Here is a 23269-nt window from a genome sequence, read left to right as displayed (position 1 = left end):
ATACTTTGAATGAAAAATAATTGGGACTGCACTTCAAACCGTAGGCATATGCTTAGGTTCAAAGAGCTAAACAGAAGTGTTTTGTAAAGCACACTATCATAGATAATGAGAGGCCAACCTATCTTTGATGAAATATGTTTCATGTCAAGGTGACGAACACACTAGAAGATCACTTTGCCCAACAATTGGCCCACCACTCATTCATTGCATCACTGTTCCCATGAATATTTGGGTGCAAACTAATGTCAGAATATTTTTATTCTGGGCACCCTACAATTCTTGGTTCTGAGCAATTTCCACCTTTACACCCTACTCCTTCTCTAATGGCAATCCCAGCTATTAGGATAAATAGACAAAGTCTTTTCCCTGGGGTCAGGAAGTCCAGAACTAGAGGGCATAGGTTTAGGGTGAGGGGGGAAAGATATAAAAGAGACCTAAGGGGCAATGTTTTCACGCAGAGGGTGGTAGGTGTATGGAATGAGCTGCCAGAGGAAGTGGGGGAGACTGGTACAGTTGAACAGTTAAAAGGCATTGGATGGGTATATGAATAGGAAGAGTTGGGAGGGATATGGGCCAGGTGCTGGCAGGTGGGGCTAGATTGGGTTGGGACATCTGGTCAGCATGGACAGGTTGGGCCGAAAGGTCTGTTTCCGTGCTGTACATCTCTAGGACTCGATGACTTCATTACCTTTCACTATGGATTGCCCATCATTGTTTAAATGAAAACCAATCAGTATCTTTTTCTTTAAAAAAATTTAATGGAGCCTTATACCATTAGGTTTTGCATGAATTAGTACACACACAATTATTAACAATAGTTCAAACATTGGATATATAATTTGTGAAGAACTTACCATCCAAACTGTCAATCGACTGACTGCACTGAGTGGTAACTTCAAACACTGATGTTTACATTTGCAAGTTTCCAACAGACCTCTCTTTTGGTACTAAGTAGTCTCATTAAACTGATATTCATGGCTTTCTCCAGAGGTCCCCAGCATCACAGCTACCAGTTTTTCAGACAATTTGATTCACTCAGCACGATATCAAGAAACACTTGGAGACTCTAGATGCTGCAACTGCTATGCATCATGAAAATAGTTCAGACGTTGCCACAACCCTAGGTACATTGTGTACAGCTGCAACACATCTATCCAGTGTAAAATTGCTCAGGTATGTTCTGTACATAAAAAAGCAGGACAAATCCAACCCAGTCAGTTACTGCCCTATCAAACTAATCTTGATCAATACAGTGACAGAAGACATCTTCAACAGTGCTATCAAGTAGTACCTATTCAGCAAGAACTTGCTTCCTGACTTCCAGTTTGGGTTAGACCAGAACCACTCAGCTTTATGACCTCATTATGGTCTTGGTTCAAACACGGACAATAGCAGAATTCCCAAAGGGAGGTTTCAGTGACAGCCCTCGACATCAAGGCTATGCCCCACACTGTCGAACATCGAGGAGCCCGAGCAAAACTGGAATCAATGGAAATAAAGGGGGAAAGCTCTCTGCTAGCTGTCGTTATACCAAGCACATGAAAGAGGTTTGTAGTTGTTGGAGGGCAGTCATCTCCGCTTCTCTGCGGAAGTTCCTCTGCATAGTTTCCTAAGCTGAACACGCCCCGACTACTTCATCAAATCTTCCCCACTTCTGACCTTTATGACGGAGGGATGTTCACTAACGATTGCACAACATTTAGCACTCTTTGTGACCAGTTAGGTACTGGAGCAGTCCATGTCCAAATGCAACAAGACCTGGTTGGTATCCAGGCTTAAACGGAAGAGTGGCAAGTGACATTGGCACTACACAAATGCCATCGCCAATAGAGAACAAGTTAAACATTGTCCCTTAACATTCAATGGTATTACCATCAACATCCTGGGGTTAGTGACCAGAAACTGAACTGGACACACCATATTACATGATTACAAAGAGGCTCCCAATCCGTAGCAAGTAACCCTGACTCCCCAAAGCCATCATCTATAAAGGCAAACGTCAGGAGTGTGATGGAATACTTCCCACTGCCTGGATGAGTGCAGCTACCTCAACACTAACTGGACAACATCCAGGACAAAGCAGTGCTCGATTAGCACAACATTTGCCCCCTCCACTACTAACGTTCAATAGCAGCAGTGTGCACCACCTATAAAATACACTGCAGAGATTCACCAATACTCCTTAGATAGCATTTTCCAAACACCAACTACTCAGATCTAGAAGGACAAGGGCAGCAGATAAATGGGGGCATTACCACTTACAAGTCCTGTCTTGTAAATATCTCATTATCCTTTCAATGTTGCTGGGTCAAAATTCTAGAATTCCCTCCCTCATGACTGAAAAGGTTTTTTATTTTTTCGTTTTTTCCAAAAGGAAAACACCCAAGTGGCCAGTGACAAGCAGTGCCCTTCACATCAAAGGGTAATGCTCACACTCCTGCTTATTTTTATATATTTTTTTAATATATAACCCCCACACTACCGCCTAACTGCGGTAGTGCTTATTTTTTCCCCAGTACCCATGGTGTGTGTGTGTGCAGGTGTGAGACACAGTGAGAGACACAAGGTGTACGCATCTTTATTCAATTTCCACCACCAGGAAGACGGGAAAACACCTGAGTGGCCAGTCACAAAAGGGCAAATGCTGTGTGATCAAACAGTGAAGGGGAGGGCAGGGACTAAATCAAAATAGAGTTGGAGAGGGAAAGTAATGCACTCCACTCCCTGCAGCGCCCACCTCTCCCTGAACAACTCCAGGGTATTGGTGGACACCGCATGCTCCTTCTCCAAGGACACCCAGGCCCTGACGTAACCACAGAAGAGGGGCAGGCAGTCAGCCCAAACAACCCCCTCCACGGCCCGATGCCTGGACCTGTTTGTGGCCAGTTTGGCCAGGCCCAGGAGCAGATCCACGAGGAGGTCTTCAGACCTGCCCTCCCTCCTCCGTACCGAGTGGTCGAAGATCAGGAGCGTGGGACTGAAGTGCAACCAAAAGCAGAGGAGGAGGTTTTTAAGAAAATCAAAAAGGGAGTGCAAAAGCTCCAACACCCAATATATACATGGTCCACGAACTCCACAGCGCCACAGAACAAACAGTTGGGCTGGGAGTCCGTGAACCACCGCAATCTGCGGTTGGAGGGGACTGCTGCGTGCAGCACCCTCCACCCCAGATCCCCGAGAGAAAGGGGGAGGACTCCCACATAGAGAGCCCTCCACTGGGGATCCCCACCGCCCGGTGGCAAATGGGCACGCCAAGGCTTGTCTGGACAGTGGATGAGGGAGAAGAGGTGGACGGTGTGCAGCAGCAGTCTATATAGGGCCCGCCTTTTTACCCCCTGAAAGGGAACAAAATTAAAATTCCGGAGGCGACTCAGGTTGTGGGGCACGGGCTCCCGCGGGAAGTACGGGACCTTGGGGCAAATGTGAAATTCCGTCCGGGCTGGGGTGAGCGCGGACGGGATCCCACCGCACACCTGAGCGTCCTCCAACTGGTGCACTACATCGGGTCCGAGCACCGCCGTTTTAAGGCGTCGGATGGCGGTGGCCACGTACCGGACGTCTACCGCTGCCCTGCTCGCTATGTCTTGTGGCAGCGTCCAGCCCAGGCCCCTGGCACCCAGCACGTCCCCGACCCTGATCGCCCTCGCCGCCACGGCCCTTCCCTCCGACAGCCACTCGAACCCGCGAGTACGGAGGTGCAGATTCCTGAGCAACGGCTCCCTGACGACAGCCACTACTCCTGCCGGAGGGTAGGCGCGACGCGATTCAACCATGTTCCAGACAGTGATCAGGTCCTGGTAAAAGACAGGCAGCGTCTTGAGGGCGACCTCCAAACCATCACAGTCGACGAACAGGAGCTGCGTATCGTAGTTGAGGTTACGCACCTAACGGAAAGGTTTTTTTAAAAAACTGCTGCTGCGGAAGTTCTAAACTTGCCAACAAAGGAATACCAGCTAATAAGGAACAAGGACCTATTGAAATTGCCTTGTAAATAAATGTGGAATCTCTGGAGATTAAGGCTGCATTTGTGTACCAGCTATTATAATGGAAAAATAGCATATTATAAGCGTGTCAATTAGATTTGAGATTAGATTAGATTACTTAGTGTGGAAACAGGCCCTTTGGCCAAACAAGTCCACACCGACCCTCCAAAGAGCAACCCACCCAGACCCATTCCCCTACATTTACCCCTTACCTAACACTACGGCAATTTACCATGGCCAATTCACCTGACCTGCACATCTTTGGCCTGAGAGAGGAAACCGGAGCACCCAGAGGAAACCCACTCAAACACGGGGAGAATGTGCAAACTCCACACAGACAGTTGCCAGAGGCGGGAATTGAACCCAGGTCTCTGGCGCCGTGAGGCAGCAATGCTAACCACTGTGCCACCGTTCAAATTAAATCGGAGATTAAGATCTGAGATTCAGTACAAAAGGTAGCAACTGCCATGTTAAAGTCTTCTAGCTTTGTTCATATATGATGTAAATGCATGAGCTCACCAGCCTGTAGAAAACATGACTATGATAGGTTTAGGGTGAGAGGGGAAAGATATAAGAGAGATCTAAGGGGCAACTTTTTCACGCAGAGGGTGGTACGTGTATGGAATGAGCTGCCAGAGGATGTGGTGGAGGCTGGTACAATTGCAACATTTAAGAGGCAATTGGAAGGGTATATGAATAGGAAGGGTTTGGAGGGATATGGGCCGGGTGCTGGCAGGTGGGACTAGATTGGGTTGGGATATCTGATCGGCGTGGACGGGTTGGACCGAAGGATCTGTTTCCATGACTCTATGACTGTGATGATGATGACATTTTGCATAAAAGTTTGTCAGATATTTTGAAAGCAAAAATTGGTACAAAATAACAGGCATATAAGTACTGTCGTGCCTACTAAGTTAACTTAAAGCCGAAGGAAAGTATTAAACAGAATGTTGATCATTGCTCAGGGCACTGATCAATTTTTCTAATTCGATTTTGGTGAGAGGCTAATCCCATGTATGATAAAATGATACTTTCCACACTTGTAATAACCTGACTGTATCACTCAATTATTGAGTTAGCGAAAATGTAAAAAGGAGTCCCAAAAACCAAAAATTAGCCCTTATAAAATGCTTTGTTTCTCTATTCATGGGGTCAAAATTGGAGGGGAATGTCATGGAGTATCCGAAGTTGAAGGAAATTAGAAATGGTAAGAGCAAAGCCCTTTGGAATTTGAAAACAAGGATGTGAATTTTAAAAGATGCTCTGATCAACCATTTATAGGTCAGCAGGTTTAGGGTGGAGATTTAGGACAAAAGCAAAGTTTTGGATGATCACAAGTGTACAAAGGCCTGCCATGGACAATGCTGCCCATGTAAAAATAGGGAATGTTAGTAATGAAGCAGATTATGAAACTGAAAGTTCAATCCAAGGTCAAATTGACAACAACTGAAGCTGAGCCAATGTGAGGATTGGAGTCAGCAGTTACAGATTAGAATTTGAGAGATCAAAGGCAATGGCTTTAGTTTTCCCAACATTTGGTTATAAGTCATTGCAGTACTGTAGGTCAGTCAGAGAAACCGTTTGACAATTTAGTCACATCTGGACGTCAGCTAGTAGATGTGGATGCCAAGTGTTTTCATGCGATATTGAGAAAAAGGAAAATAGATTACCAAAGTCATCTACTTGCTCTTGGAGGCAAGGACAGAGCAAATGGAAAGAGATCTGCAATTACAGAACCAAGAGTTTGCTTTTCATTCCAAGATTATATCCAGTACTGTTGAGTAGTTTTGTTAGATGAGAGGGTTTGTGGCCCAGACAAATTTAGTGGTCAGCAATTAAACCAGATGTCCATTAACATTTGTCCCTGAGGTGTGAGATTTAAAAAAGACATGAGGGTTTTTTTTTAAAAAAGATGGTGGTTTGCTTATGGAATGAACTTCCAAAGGAAGTTATAATATTTAATAGACATTTAGGTAAGTACATGAATAAAAAAAGGTTTGGAGGGATATGGGTCAGGAAAGTGCAGGTGGGACTAGTCTAGCTTGTGATTATGTTCAACTTGGACTGGTTAGACTGAAGGGTCTCTTTCCATGCTGTATGACTATGACTCTGAGATAGTACAAGATGAATGAGCAGCTTGAGAAAGAGTAAAGGCTTCAAATGATGATTAGGCAAAGGTGGAGAATGATGACATGGCTGGCAGATCATTAGCTCCAAAAAGTGGCATGGTAAATAACTTGTAAATAGGAGCTGCTGTAAGCCACTTGCAGCTTTGAGTCTGTTCTATCATTGAGCATGATCATGGTCAGATTTCAACCTTCACTTCACCAATCTACCCTATCCTGATAGCTCTCAATTCCTTCAGTATCTAAAAACTTAGCAATCTCATTCTTGACATGCTTAAATAAAAGAGCATTCACAGTTTTCTGGGATCAAGAATTTCAAAGATCCACAACCTGAGAGAAGAAATAGCACTTCATTTCAGTCCTAAACTCTTCAGTGAGGGAAAAGTCCTTCCAGCATTTACTCTGTCAAGCCTCTGTGTGGTCTCACTAAGACTCTATACACTTCCAGTTAGAGTTTTTCACAATCACAGTCTAACCTTTCAAACTAAAAAAGTTTAACACTCCTTCTACTTCCCCTATTGGTTGCAGTACCTGCAGGTTAACTTGTAAAAGGACACTAGTCCTTCTCATTGCCAATATTTCCCAGGTAGTCACTAAAGTTATTATTCCGTATTACTGTGCTGCCCCCCCAAAAGCAGTTACCTTTACACTTTCCAATGTCATATTTCATCTACTATGCTAGACAGTAGAGATTTGAAAGTAAATGAGGAAGCGTTTTCAGAAATTAATGCAATGATAGTGGTGGGGATGGGCAGCTTGAACCTTTAATGGAACTTGAGAATGGGCAGGCAAGCTTTGGTCAAATTGAAACTTGACTGGAATTGGATTTCAGAAAGCCAGATCAGACATCAATGGGCAAGCAGAGCTGAAGATCAAAGACAGACAAGGGTTACAGTTCTGGAAATCAACAATCTCAGATGAATGTCAGACACATGCTGAAGATAGTGTAGAATACAAAATATGAATTAGGTCAGGAGTAGGCCCTCAAGCTAGTTGCTATTCAATAAGAACCTGGCTGATTGGAGTTGAAGCCACAGTCCACTTTATTATCTAGCCCCAACAACCACAGTCTCTTGATTCATAAGAGAATCCATGTACATTTACCTTGACGTTGAGCAATTCTGCCTCCACTGTTCTCTACTTCCACTATTCTCTGTGGAGGAGTTCCAAAGACACTCAACTTTTAAAGAGAAAGTAAATCTCATCACCATCAACGCAAGAGACTGCTTAACAGCTTAGAAATAGCAATGAAAATTGAATTTACAAGATGCCACAAATGACAGAATACAGGGTTCCCAACTGGTCATAGAATCAAAAGAAGATCACAAACATAGGCAGGGACAACCATAGAGGGATACGAGATGAGAATCAATTTTAAAATCAAAGCATTGCCGGTCTGGGACCCAACATAAATCAGTGGGTGAAAGAACAAAAGGCAAGTTGGGGGATACAGCAGGGAACTTCAGAGGAATTCATATTTACGAAGAGTCAGCCAGGTGAACACTAATACAGTCACGAGTGGTATGGCTAAGGTATTAACTTGCACTAAACTGAGGCAAAGACAGACAATGCTATTGATCCCCAACAGCTTCATACTGATGGCAAGAAAATTTGGTCAGAGGCTCAGTTCAAGGTTGAATAGAATGCTGGTGTTGCAAACAGTTTGCCTGAAGCAATAATAAGTGGCAAGGGACCAGAATGTTTTCAGAACGTGCTGAGACAATGCCTTGCATCTTCCAAATATGTAGTTGAAAAAACATCCATCTCACTCAGAATTGGATGTTAGGAAGTAGCATAACAAATCAGTTACAGCACATGTGTCAAGATTGCTTGGTTACAATCTTATTCATGTGGAAACTGACATTGTATTCTCAGATGAAAGGTTGGTTTGGGGGGGGGGGGGGGGGGGGGGGGTCAGGTGGCAAATGAGGAATAGGAGGCATTAATGAAGATCTTGGAGGACCCCAGTGGTAATGGGCCTGAAATGGAAGGAAATGACCGATTATATTTCAATAGCGCTCCTTTATCTAATAATACACTACATGTGCCTTCAAAACATTCAATGCAATCCTTCCCACCATCTTGTAAGACAGAGTTCTAAAGTCTCTCAATGCTCAGAGGATATTTCTTCCTATTCAATTTTGTCAGTATTAGGCAAGAACTTTCGCAAGCTGATTGGAGGCAAGTGTTCGCAGGTAAAGGGATGGCTGAAAAATGGGAAGCCTTCAGAAATGAGATAGCGAGAGTCCAGAGAAAGTATGTTCCTGTCAGGGTGAAAGGAAAGGCTGGTAGGTATAGGGAATGCTAGAAGACTAAAGAAATTGAGGGTTTGGTTAAGAAAAAGAAGGAAGCATATGTAAAGGTATAGACAGGATAGATCGAGTGAATCCTTAGAACAGTAGAAACGAAGTAGGAGTATACTTACGAGGAAAATCAGGAGGGCAAAAAGGGGACATGAGATAGCGTTGACAAATAGAATTAAGAAGAATCCAAAGGGTTTTTAACAAATATATTAAAGGACAGAAGGGTAGCTAAGGAGAGAATAGGGCTGCTTAAAGATCAGCAAAGCAGTCTCCGTGTAGAGCTGCTGAAAATGGGGGAGATACTAAATGAGTATTTTGCATCAGTATTTACGGTGGAAAAGGACAAGGAAGATATAGACTGTAGGGAAATAGATGGTGACATCTTGCAAAATGCCCAGATTACAGAGGAGGAAGTGCTGGAAGTCTTGAAACTGGTAAAGGTGGATAAATCGCCAGGACCTGATCAGGTGTATCCTAGAACTCTGTGGGAAGCTAGAGAAGTGATTGCTGGGCCTCTTGCTGAGCTATTTGTATAATCAATAGTCACAGGTGAGGTGTCGGAAGACTGGAGGTTGGTAAACATGGTGCCATTGTTTAAGAAGAGCGGTAAGGACAAGCCAGGGAACTATAGATGGTGAGCCTGACATCTGTGGTGGGGGCAAGTTGATGGAGGGAATCCTGAGGGACAGGATGTACATATATTTGTAAAGGCAAGGACTGATTAGGGATAGCCAACATGGCTTTGTGTGTGGGAAATCATGTCTCACAAACTTGATTGAGCTTTTTGAAGAAGTAACAAAGAGGATTGATGAGGACAGAGCAGTAGATGTGATCTATATGGATTTCAGTAAGGTGTTCAACAAGGTTCCCCATCTGAGACTGATTAGCAAGGTTAGATCCCATGGAATACAGGGAGAACTAGCCATTTGGATACAGAACTGGCTCAAAAGGTAGAAGACAGAGGGTAGTAGTGGAGGGCTGTTTTGCAGACTGGAGGCCTGTAACCAGTGGAGTGCCACAAGGATTGGTGCTGGGCCCTCTACTTTTTGTCATTTACATAAATGATTTGGATGCAAGCATAAGTTAGTAACGTTGCAGATGATACCAAAATTGGAAGTGCAGTGGACAGCAAAGAGGGTAACCTCAGATTACAACAGGATCTTGACCAGATGGACCAATGGGCTGAAAAGTGGCAGGTGGAGTTTAATTCAGATAAGTGAGAGGTGCTGCATTTTGGGAAAGCAAATCATAACAGGATTTACACACTTAATGGTAAGGTCCTAGGGAGTGCTGCTGAACAAAGAGACCTTGGAGTGCAGGTTCATAGCTCCTTGAAAAAGTGGAGTCACAGGTAGATAGTGAAGGCGGGATTTGGTATGCTCTCTTTTATTGGTCAGAGTATGGAGTACAGGAGTTGGGAGGTCATGCTGCGGCTGTACAGGACATTGGTTAGGCCACGTTTGGAATATTACGTGCGATTCTGGTCTCCTTCCTATCGGAAAGATGTTGTGAAACTTGAAAGGGTTCAGAAAAGATTTACAAGGATGTTGCCAGGGTTGGAGGATTTGAGCTATAGGGAGAGGCTGAAGAGGCTGGGGCTGTTTTCCCTGGAGCATCGGAGGCTGAGGGGTGACCTTATGGAGGTTTACAAAATTATGAGGGGCATGGATAGGATAAATAGACAAAGTCTTTTCCCAGGGGTCAGGAAGTCCAGAACTAGAGGACATAGGTTTAGTGCGAGAGGGGGAGGATATAAGAGAGACCTAAGGGGCAACTTTTTCACGCAGAGAATGGTACGTGTATGGAATGAGCTGCCAGAGGAAGTGGTGGAGGCTAGTACAATTGCAACATTTAAGAGGCATTTGGATGGGTATATGAATAGGAAGGGTTTGGAGGGGCCGGGTGCTGGCAGGTGTGACTAGATTGTGTTGGGACATCTGTTTGGACCGAAAGGTCTGTTTCCATGCTGTACATCTCAATGATTCTGACTCTAATCCTAAAAGAGCAATCCTAATTTTTAAACATGATCCCTAGTTCAGGATGCACCCTGGACATCCTTTCCACATCCATCTTCAATCAAGTCACCTCTCACTTTTCTGAACTCGAGGAAACAAATCTAGTCCATTGAACCTCTCCTCTCAACGAACTCATTTTGTGCGCGAGAAAGTCAGGCCTCCAGATGTCTGACAGAGTTGAGTGTGGTGCTGGAAAAGCACAGCAGGTCAGGTGGCATCAAAAGAGGAGGAAAATCAATGTTTCAGGCATAAGCCCTTAATTAAGGTTTTTCTGATGAAAGGCTTATGCCTGAAATGTCAATTCTCCTGCTCCTCTGATGCTGCCTGACCCGCAGTGCTTATCCAGCACCACACTCTTCACTCCTCATTTTGGGTATTAATCTAGTAAAGCTCCAATGCATTTACATTGTTCCTTAAATTTAAAAAAAGATCAAAATTGCTCACAGTATTCAAGATGTGGTTTAGATTAAATTACATTACAGTGTGGAAACAGGCCCTTCGGCCCAACAAGTCCACACCGACCCTCCGAAGAGCAACCAACCCAGACCCATTCCCCTACATTTACCCCTTACCTAACACTACAGGCAATTTAGCATGGCCAATTCACCTCACCTGCACATCTTTGGACTGTGGGAGGAAACCGGAGCACCTGGAGGAAACCCACGCAGACACGGGGAGAACATGCAAACTCCCCATAGTCAGTCGCCTGAGGCAGGAATTGACAATGCCTGTCTAAGTGAAGGATAAAATCCTTACTTTCATGGTGAATTTCTCTCAAAAAGAATAGCATATCAGCCTGGACTCTAAAGAGCTGCTATTCAATGTTAAGATTGTAACTCAAGGTTAAGTAGCAGTTACGAGAAGCACAGAATTGCAAAGAAGATCAAAGGCTGATTATTGTTCCTTTCCCAGATCTTTCATCTAGGTGAACATTTAAATGTAAGAAATTGTTGCACACTGGTTACTCACTTCCCCCTTGTAACAAGTTTTGGTACAACAGTCGCTTTTTCCAAATCAAGTACAACTAACCTTCATACTTATGGACAGCAACGCTTCACTCAGCTGTGGCATTGCTAATAAATGTGTAATTTTGTTTAAAAAAGGGCATCAAATGATACAGATTTGAAGGGATCAGATCAGTGATGATCAGAGTGGAATTGCCTTGAAGGACTGTATGACTTAGTTCAGTAAATATATTCTTAAATCAGTAATAAATAGCACAAGTGAGATCCTGCAGGGAATGGGTGTTCTGAAATTTGTACCTTTGCCATAATCAGAATCTTAGAAATGAAGACCAAGTCAAATGCTTCAATCATTTCTCAAGTCCATTTGAAATATAGGAACAGGAGGCCATTCAGCTTTAAACTACCATCCCATTATTTACATTGCAGTACATTATGTCCAGGACATCAATACATTTACAATTCATTTGTTTTCAGAATTTTAGTCTGCTGCAAGTCATGTAATCTTTGGAATTTCAATCTCCAGAATCTTAAGCACATTAAATATGAACATTTACAGCCAGAAATTCACATGTGCCTTTGAAGTCAAACCATCAACAGAATAACATCAGCTCTTCAATTGACTTGTCTTACTGTTTCATCATCGTCAAAAACATTGAAAGTCATTGAGAGCCATTCATATTTACCTAACACTCAATATTCACTATAGTATGGTAGCTTCCCTTACCCAACTCAGCTTTTAATGTACATTGCATTGTGAGGATGCAATTTTGTTGTCTGCCTTTAAAATAACAGCAAGAGTTGTTTTACAGATAGTGTTCCATCAAACTAGCGTATGTCATTTGACTTAAGGTAACGACTTAAAAAGTGGAAGATTGTCTCCTTCCAACCTCTTCCATAAAGTTTACCGAGGCATCAAACTCCTGGAAATTTAACCACAGAAAGTCTTGTAGCTTACGCAGAATCCGCTGCTTTACAATGTAACTTCATCTACAGAATCAACTCATTAAGAAGTTACAGGACTGCCATGAAAAAAAAGACTGAGACAGAGACAATGATCCAATGCAATCATATTGCTTTATCTTCACCTGCATCTGACAACCATGCTTGAGGGATAAATGAGTGAAACACTGCATTTAAACATCCGGGATAAGCTTGCGATATTAAATAAACTTCATTTTAAAACTCAAAAGTTTGTTGTTGGGAATAATTTCAAATGGAATAGTCCCTCTGTGGGTATGAAAACACAGATCTTTTACATACAAACACTGATCTTGAGCAATAAAGAGGAACACTAATTCTGTACATGACTGATAAAACATATTTAATGTGATGTATCCATTTTTCCAATCCCTAACTGCTGAGAAACTGCAAAAAGATAACAGGTCTAGTGACCCCTCTTCAGAATATTAACTCTGCTTTCTCCTCACAGATGCCACCAGACATGCTGCTTTTTTTCCAGCAATTTCTGTATTTGTTTCTGATTTCCAGCATCTGCAGTTCTTTGTCTTTTTGCTCATAACTTGAGCAGCTTGCTAGGCCATGTCAGACAAGAGTCAGAGAGTTGAGGAGATGGCAGTTCTGAAGGTATGTAGAAAGAGATAGCATATATCTTTTATGTCTTTATGTTAAAAGGTTATGAATATAGCAATTTAGCAACATAAAGAACATCAATTTATAGGATTTTTTTCTGCCAGGGACAATCCTTCAAAACCTGATTGTAGCCTTTACAATATGGGAAATTCTAATTTGCTTACATATTCTATTTAAAGTTCCACATTTCAGGAACTTAATTGGAACATTAAGCAAGGACTTATTTTATGCGGTGTGGGAGAATCAACAACAGCAAGGAAGCCTCCAAGCAAGAACAACATTATAAAATACATCTTATATTGAATTTGGAAGTCAGAGTCATTCAGCACTAAAAGAGATGCTTTGGTCCAACTCATCCATGCCAAATGAAGTTTCCCAACTAAAGTGGTCCCTATTTCCAGTGCTTAGCTCATATTCCTCTAAACACAAATAGCAAACGTTTATGTCCAAATATCTTCTAAAATGTTGTAACAGTATCTGTACCTACCACTTCCACTGGCAGTCATTCCACATACAAACCACTGTGTAAAAAGGTTGCCAATCAGGTCCCTTCTAAAATCTTTCTCCTCATCTTAAAATTATACCCTCTAGTTTTGATCTCCCCTACCCTAAGGGGAATACCTTTGACATTTACCTTATCCATGCCCCACATTATTTTATAAACCTCTCTAAAGTCACAACTCAATCTCCAATGGTCCAAGGAAAAAAGTCCCAGCCTCTCCTTATAATTCAAACCCTGCAGTCCCAGTAACTTCCTTGTAATTTTTTCTATGCCCTTTCCAAGTCAATAATATTCTTCCTACAGCAGGGCAACTAAAACCGTACACAGGGCAAGACAACTTCCTCAAAATATATTTTTTCATGACAAAATGCAAGGAAAAACTAGCATAGTTCTATAAATGTAAGACGGAATGAACTTCTACTCTGACTGTTCTTTCTATGACCTTTGACCAAAGTAGTCATAACCAATTAATACTTTTAAGGTGTATTTTAGGGAAACGTAGCAGTCAATTTGAACACAGCAGAATCCTACAAACTGCAATGAAAATTGAAAGATAATATGGTGCTAGCACAGGAATAAGTAATGGCCTCAACTTAAATATTTGTCAGTGCACTGAGTATTGGAATTGGGAATCATGTTGCAGTTGTACAAGACATTAGTTAGGCCACTTTTAGAATAGTGCGTGCAATTTTGGTCTCCCTCCTATAGGAAGGATGTTGTGAAATGTGAAAGGGTTTAGAAAAGATTTACAAGGATGTGGGCAGGGTTGGAGGGTGTGAACTACAGGGAGAGGCTGAATAGGCTGACGCTATCTTCCCTGAAAGATCAGAAGCTGAGATGACCTTATAGAGGTTTACAAGGTCATGAGAGGCATGGATAGGATAAATAGGCAAGGTATTTCTCCCAGGATGGGGAAGTCCAAAGCTAGAGGTCATAGCTCTAAAGGTGAGAGGGGACAGATTTAAAAGGGAACTAAGGGGCAACATTTTCAAGGAGAGGGTGGTGCATATATGGAAAGAGCTGCCAGAAAAAGTGGTGGAGACTAGTACTATTACAGCATTCACAAGGCAACTGGGTACATGAATAGGAAGGGTTTAAAGGGATATGGGCAAGTGCTGGCAAATGGGATTGGATTTATATAGGATGTCTGGTTGGCATGGGCAACTTGGACCAAAGGTCTCATTTCCATGCAGAATATCTCTAGGACTCTAAATCTTGTTCTTTCAATGGTACAATGAGATTATCTATGCCAGAGAGATTGAACCACAATTTAATTTTCAACATAATTCTGATAGTGTTACATTTTCACAGTGCATAAAGTGTATGAAAATTTTGCACTTAAGTGCTCAAATCTTGAGATCAAGCCAAATTTAAAAACAGTCATTGAGTTAAGGCCAAAACTATGGTCTGAAATCCAAAGCAAACTAAGCTGCCGCATGAGATAATTCCTAAAAGGTAAAGTGGAAAACTTGATTAATTGATTAAGTAGATAAGCTACAGTTCACATCTAGACAGTTAATTCACAATTAATGCTTTTAATCCCTTAAGGGAACGTATCTCATTGAAAAGGTGTTTCAACCATGGCTAACAAATTATTGGAAGAGGTTCATAGTTCTGTCAAAAAGAGGAGCAATCCTCAGGAATTTGGCTTTGTAGTAGAATTAAAGAATAGCTAAGAAATTAGTCAGGTCAGTCAGAATAGGTTAAAGACATAAAAGTGGTATGTAAAAGCTTCAACAGGCAAGGAAAGAGTTTAGCAAAGTAAATTTGGGTCACTTAGAGACAGAAGAAACAAGGATTAAAATGGGGAATGAGGAAGTGGCAAAGTCACTAACCTCACCAGAGAAGACAGTAAAAATTCTAGAAGTAGCAAGGAACACAGGCAGATTGAGGAACTTTGAGAATTTACTAGAAGCAAATAAACAACAGCATGGAAATTATGAAACTAAAGGTTGACAAAGTTGCCTGGGCCTGATGGACGACAACCCAGACAGTCGGTTGGATGGACAGGTGGGTGTGTGTGCATGCTCTTAAAGACAGTGTTACAGATAAATACAAAGAATCGTCCCTACAGATTGGAAGGGAGCAAACATACCACTGCTGTTCAACAAATGAGGGAGAGTGAAAACAGGGAACTAGGGACCAGTCATCCTATAGTTAGCAGTAAACAGAACACTAAGGATCCATTATTAAGGGCTCATGGAAAATAATAACAGCAAAATCAATGCAGATTTTTAGGTAAAGAGAAACAGTGTTTCACAAATCTTTTATAGATTTGTAACCAGCAGGCTAAAGTAACAAGAAATCAGTGGATATTTTTAGATTACTATTAACCTATGATGTGCTTGTTTAAACAAAGTTTGAACTCTTAGGATTAGCAATAACATATTATCCCCAGATATAGGATGGATAAAAGGCAAAAAACAAAGAGTAAGCATAAAAGGATCATTTTCAGATTAGCAGGCTATGAAACTTGTTGAATACCTCAAGAATCAGTGCCTAGGTGTCAGCCAAATGCAATCAATATCAAAGACTTAAACTAGACGGAGTGTAACATGTCCCAGTTTGCAAACTGTAAACTAAGTGGGAAAGTGAGATTTAAGGATGCAGCAAATAGGCTGTGAAGTGACAGATTAACTGAGTGGGCAGGAAAGAGCATAATGTTGAAAAATGTGAAGTTAGAACAGCAGAATATTTATTAAATTGAGAAAGACAAGAATTCATCCATCTTTAGAGGAAGCTGGATGCCTTTGTACACAAATAACCAAGTTAACACCAGATGGGCGAACAAGCAACAAGGAAATGTTACATTAGATATTATTGAAAAACAATCCGTAAAAGAATCAAGCAGCTTTATTTTAAGTATGAGGCATCATGAATACGGTGTACAGTTTTGGGCTCCTTATCCAAGGATGGATATAGAGAAAGCAAGGACTGCAGATCAGAGTCGAATGTGGGGGTGCTGGAAAAGCACACCAGGTCAGACAGCATCCAAGGAGCAGGAGAATCGCCATCCCGGGCATAAGCCCTTCATCCTCATTCCTGATGAAGGTCTCTTGACTGTAACGGCAATTATCCTGCTCCTCGGATACTGACTGACTTGCGAGCTTTTCAAGCACCCCGCTCTCGACCAAGGATGGATATAGTTCCCTTGCCTGCAAGGTTCACTGGGTTAGAATCCTGGAATGGGGACGTTATCCTATGAGAAAAGATTAAGTAGACTAGACCTGTCTTTTCTAAGATCTTAAAAGAAAAAAAAAAGTGATCTTATTGAAATATAAAAATATTAATAGGATCAACACTAGGATAAAGACTCCCTTAGCTGAAGAGTGTTACAGCATCAGGATAACAGGTTGACCATTTATCAAAAAGGAAACATTGCTTAACTCAGAGGATTATGAATCTTGGAGATTCTTTCACTAAGGGCTATGAATGCTTAGTTTGAGTAGATTCAAGATGCAAATCATTAGATTTTTTGATTAGACAGGATGGGTTAAGTAAAGTAAATGATTAATTATGATTTTACTAAAAAACAGAATAGGGTCAGTCGATTGAATGCTTTAATCCATTTTTTAAAACTTTTATTTCAGACATCACACATGCATACAGAGGAACCCCATTACTCTCTGCCAATGTCAACTTAGCTTTCACTGGCTGCTCACAGTAAAATTGCCCACGAGGGATCAACTCTTCTTTTAATCACTATGGAGGGATTGTAATAATTTCCTCTGTGCGGGTTGCATGACATGGGGCTCCTGGTCACAAATGTTTAACTTAATAAAAAAAGCAAAAACACAGAAACAAAGATGATACAGCACAGCATGCAGATATGTAGCACTGAGTTAGCATGGAGAAGGTAACAATTCTGAAGTGATGAGATGCCCACAGTTTGGAAGAACTGCTATAAATGTCTGATTTGAAGTGATATTTAAAATTGACAAATGTACAGTTTCCATCCAGAATAAATTCCAATTATTCAAGATGACAGAGCACCAAAATCTTGTGCCAAAGTCTTTTCAATCAGCCATTCACAACCTCCTCTTCACTTCTTATTCCCATTGAACCTTACTTGACTTCCAAGCCACATGGGGAGACAACTCAAAACCATCTATTTTCTACGCACCCTCAAATCATTACAGCAACAGGTTAGTATATTTTAAACATACATGCCTTACCTGATCCAGAAATCTGGATTGCAATCCCATGCTCCAGTTCTGCAATCCCCTTCTTATACCATTCTACAGCTTTTTCCTTCTGTCCTGGTGGAACAAAGGAACAGAATGACAGTCATTGTCCACAAACACTCAAAAATAGTACTGTTAAATTTACCTTGGCCTTTTTCAGGATTGAACACAATGTGCTGTTTTTACTTCTATGAAGACTGGCACACATTTCAATAATGTGTGACATGTAAGCCTATTTACATTGTTCAGTCAAACTTTTAACTTGCCTAAGCATGCAGTCAGGACTATACAAAGTCTAGGGTAAAGTAATTTTGTGTGAAAGTAACAGGAGGAATCAAGGCATTGATCATAATGAATACATGAGTACATGCACAGATGACCCAAACAATGCCATGCAGTTACTTAAAGCCACAGAAACTTAATGCAGTCATTTATGTACTTATAAGCAAAGACCAATAAAATCTAAGAGCCCACTCAAGTGGGCATGATATCCAAACATCAAACTTTCTCGGCACCAATCAGCCCATGAGGCTTGGGTTCCTTCATTTACGCTAGTTTCTGCTTCTTACTCTCAACAGCATCTCAATCAAAATGTGTGGGTCTGAAGATATGAAAAGTACGACTAAAAAGTAAATTGGATACATCACACATCAAAAAAAAGTTAGAAGAATCACTTAATACTTTCAGGTTGGGACATATATAAACTAATGGGAGCAATGAATGCTGTATGTGGTCTGTGGTGCTTGATTTTAAGCATGAATAAAAAATTTAACTGCCAAGAAAGCATAAAATGTCAAGATGCAAACAAACAATGCTGGCAGGAACGAAAGGAAGGGAAAAGAGCACAGCTGGTCTTCAAGCCACTGAGATTATATATTTTGCACGTAAATTCCAAAACTGAGCTATATCGCTCAGCTCATCCATAAAATTTATGATACAGCAATATAGGGCATCTTTAAAACATGCCAACTTTAATCTACTCTATTTATATTAAGGTAGCCAAGCCTCTAAATGTACCATCCAATATTGTAACTACAACTCTAAATGCAAAGTCCCAATGGAATCAGCTTCAATTCATTAGACCACATGCTGGTTGAAGTCCTAGGAACACACTGTGTGAAGGCAAAATACAGTCTTCAGATGAATTGTTCTGAATTTGCTCATGGACATGCACATCATTAGCAATGTCTTCATTAATTTACCACCCCTATTTACCCTTGAGAAAATTGTGGTGAACTGCTGTCTCAAACTACCTCAGTCCATTTGGTGACAGGAGTTGCACATCACTAAGCAGCAAGTTCCAGGATTTGTAAGTGTTAAGTCATTCTTTGGTAAAACACATCACTCAGCAGGTCCATTCCAATCACCAAATGGTTTATTCCACACTGGCAGGGAATAAGTCACTGAGATCATTGAACAAATGAAATCATACCCTCCTATACTTTTACTTCAGCCCATCCCTGCTGGTTACAAACCAAGCGCAATATTAACTGATCACATACTTGTCAATCAAATTAGTAATTAGGCATCATTCGATGTGTGATCATCTCATGATATTTACTAGACATTATCTATTTTCCCTGGACCTTCACAATTAATAATATCAGTGCTCAGAATTTCCTTATCTCACCTACATGTCTGGTTTGTTTCTTCTAGCAGTGAGTTACTCCATGCAGCTATCTGTGAATTGAAATGATAAGCCCTCGTGAGTAGGTTTAAGGTCTGTGGTTGCAGTAACTGAATAAATGCAGGAATGTGGTCAAGGTGATCAGGTCCCACAATGCCTCACAATCAACAGCACACCATTTTATAACATAATAATATATGGCTATAGGTAGTTGCCTCAACTATGGTCGACTGAAACAGAAGGATCCAGGACAATTAAGCAACAATATATTTCTCATTATGAGTGGTGCGACTTGTAAGGAGCTGTCAAAGGGATTTTGGCACATTGCATTGTCTAGAATCTGTACTGCCGCACATTAGTAGCTACTGTGTGGTTGATGGTGGAAAAAATGAGAAGCTAATTGCTGCCCCTTGAGATTCAATGGCGTTACCATCACTGACTCCCCAACCATCAACATCCATGGGGCTACCAATGACCAGAAACTCAACGAAACCCCACCATATAAATACAGTGGCTAGGAATGTAGTAGTGAGCAAACTCACCTCCCCAGTCCCCAAAGCCTGTCCACCATCTATATGACGCAAGTCAGACAAATGATGGAAAGTTCCCCATTTGCCTGGATAAATACAACTCCATGGACATCAAAAAGCTTAACACCGTCCAGGACAAAGCATCCTGCTTGATTAGATTATTTTCAGTGTGGAAACAGGCCCTTCAGCCCAACAAGTCCACACCGACCCTCTGAAGAGCAACCCAACAGACCCCGACACCTAACACTACAGGCAATTTAGCATGGCCAATTCACCTAACCTGCACATTTTTGGACTGAGAAGAAAAAACCAGAACACCTGGAGAAAACCCACGCAAACACGGGGAGAATGTGCAAACTCCTCAGACAGTTGCCGGAGGCGGGAATTGAACCCAGGTCTCCAGCACTGTGAGGTGCAGTGCTAGCCACTGTGCCACCCACCAATTAATTGTTTGAGAGTGTTCTGCCATTCAATCACGCCGCCAGCATATTCATCTACAGGATGTACTGTATAAAATCACCAGAGAAACTTAGACAGCACCTTCTAAACTCTCAACACTTCTATCTAGAAGGATAAGGCCAGCAGATACCTGGGAACACCAACACATGAAGTGTCCCTCCAAGCGCCTCACCACCCTGACTTGGAAATATAATCACCATTCCTTCACTGACACTGGGTCAAAATCCTGGCATTCCCTCCCTAATCATACTTCTGCCGATGATCTTGGAAGGTTGGAAGTTTTAGTAGCCTGTAGCAGAATGGTGTGCATGAAGTAGAAAGTGAAGTGAGATTAGATAGTAAGGGATAACTAGACAAGTCCACTCAAATATAATTTGGACCCTCCAATCCATTACTTTTCAAAAGCAAATCACATTCTCAAAAGCTATCCCAACTGCTTCAAAATCCCTTTGCCTTAATCTGTTCCACTGTTCAATATTAACAGGTTGTGTCTCAGCCATACGTTCTTAAAAGGTAACTCCAGAGCCTTTGAAATCTGCCCAAACAGGATTCTCCTGTCTTCTAGAAATAATTTATGGGGATTACATATTTTAAGTAGTTATCAACTCTGCCCATTCTTTCAATTTTAAATATTTCCATCATGTTACAATTCTTCCAAAAGAATTAAGTCAATTTTTTTCAAATACGTCTTCTCAAAACAAGTAACATGCGACTGAATCAATATTGTTACCCAAGTATCCACTCATCTTCATGTTTAAAAAAAATTCCCCACCACTCAAATTCCTATGGCACTGATAAAATAATTTTGCAAATGCCTTGAGCCATAAATGCATCTTCTCAACTAATGGGGCACTGACAGTGGTATGCTGCTACATTACAAATTTACAGAAGATGTTGTCCTAATAAATATGAAATAAAAGGGCTCTTGGGGCACAATGATAATGGGCTTATTTCTGGGCCAGAAAGTTTGGGTTCAAGCTCCGGAAGTGTGCAATGTACTGTAACATTTTTGAACAGGTTGATGAGAGGATACCAAAATGTGGAATAAGTAACAAAAGGCATAAGATTTAAACATTCTGAGTGCATAAAGGCCTGGTTAGGCAACTGTTCTGCCCACACCAGAAGAAATGACATAAGGGTGTGTGCACAGCCCAGGGCATCATGGAAGCCAATCTCCCAGCCATAGATGCCATTTACAGTTCTTGTTTCCATAAAAAGATTGCCTAGAGCAAAGACCCCTCCTACCTCAGTGGTGCTCTCCTATAACCTCTCCCATCATGCAGAAAATACAGAAGCTTGAAAACGTAACTACAGATTCAACAACAGCTTCTTCCCTGCTGTTATTAGACTGATGAATGGACTCTCTAACTTCAAATAATGTCAATCATGCTTTGCGTACCTCCTGTGCAGTGTAACCTGTATGCCTCACTAAGCACCCTTTGTTCTCTATGTTCTTGTTTGCTATGATCTGCCTGTACTGCTCAAAGCTTTTCACTTTATTTTGCATGGATTTATTGTAGTTACATACCTAATATAAAACCATAGTCCAAGTTCTGGCACAATTACCCTGGTACTATACCAGTAGATAAAATGAAACTAATCAATCAGTTTCTTTATCACCTTCAGTTAATTCTGCTCTTCTACTTACTAATTACAATAGGCATGTACATAGTCAGCATATAAGAGATGGACTTCCATTGCTACAGCATCTTATACAGAGGACATCCTAAAAATCACAAGCTAATCAAGTAATTTTGAAGCATAGACAATATTGTAAATGCAGCAGCAAGGTTACACAATGGGGTCCCATATACACAAATGTGATAACTGAGCAGGTCATCTGTTTCTGACATTTGTTAAGGATTAAATGCTGCCCAATAATTACAATACAATGCTTGTCCAGTTACATTGTGTCATGAGCTGCACACAGACAAAAAATTTCAACTCAAACTTTATCGGCTTTCATGATATTTGGTCCAGCTTACTAGATGGAGACATTTAAACCATTGCTTGAAGAGACAAAATAGAAGTTGCAAAGCTGAGGCACAGCAAATCAGTAGCCTTAGTTATCCATTTTTGCAACTAGAACACAACAATACATGAATAGCAACAGTTTTAAACAACCTCAGGATATGCTGAGGCATTTTACATCTAATAAAGTACAGCGAGTCCTTGTTTAACATTGCCCCATTTCTCAATGCTGAACCAAAAGAATGCTAGGTTAATGGGGTCAACAATCTTGCTGAGCATCATGAGATTTGAGGTCACAGAAAATCTTGAGACACCAAACAGCTCCTATTTGAAGTAGCATCTCAGAATCAAGCCCTGCAACCATGGGCTGTAAACCTCCCCCGGCTGCATAGTGCAGGACTAGCTCCATGGCAGATCTTTGGATGCTCCCTCTCTTCAGGCTGCCAACATGCAGCTTCTCTCTATGCCCAACCCTCGATTCGTGGATTATTTTTTCCCCTTCCTAACCTCACATCTCACCAAACCTCCACCTTTACTGGTTCGGTCTCCTGAATGTGGCTTCTTCTTCAAGATCTAGATTCAATCCAAAGCAAAGGCAAAAACATAGGCAAGAATGGTGCAGAAGTGCCAGGTTGGGGCTAATATAATCCAGGTATTAAGTGATTGTTAAATCTGATCCACCAGCCTCTTGTAAGAGCCATTCATTTTTAGAAGCCACAGGCACGGCAAGGGTTCAAGAGAGGGAAGAGACAAGCTGGTGCATTAAAAGAAAGCATCAAAGCTTCATTGTCAGCTAAAAATTTAGAGAATGGGGCATGTTAGATGCTCAGGGAGGTGGAGAAATAGCAGTGACCAAGACATTTGAGAAGCATGATTAGCAACAAGCAGGAGGTATTGTAAGCAAGAATTAAAAAAAAAAGAAGTTATTTCATTTCCAATATAAACATTTAGCAATGTAAAGCATTCCAACCTGCACAGTATAATAGTGTTTCTTTCTGAAGATTTTATAGAACT

General features: G+C 41.4%; 1 protein-coding gene across 2 annotated transcripts in view; it reads right to left on the bottom strand.

The window, feature by feature from the left end:
• Positions 1-23269, bottom strand: part of spast (spastin) — an 81096-nt gene that overhangs the window by 53238 nt on the left and 4589 nt on the right. For both annotated transcript variants that reach the window (XM_072559082.1, XM_072559088.1), the window contains exon 2: positions 17660-17743. In XM_072559082.1, coding sequence (XP_072415183.1) covers positions 17660-17743 — 84 coding nt within the window. The remainder of the gene's footprint in view (positions 1-17659; positions 17744-23269) is intronic.

This window comes from Chiloscyllium punctatum, chromosome 3 (assembly GCF_047496795.1).
Source record: "Chiloscyllium punctatum isolate Juve2018m chromosome 3, sChiPun1.3, whole genome shotgun sequence".
Lineage (NCBI taxonomy): Eukaryota > Metazoa > Chordata > Chondrichthyes > Orectolobiformes > Hemiscylliidae > Chiloscyllium > Chiloscyllium punctatum.
Note: the sequence above shows the minus strand (reverse complement) of the source record. Positions and strands in the feature narration are given on the sequence as shown.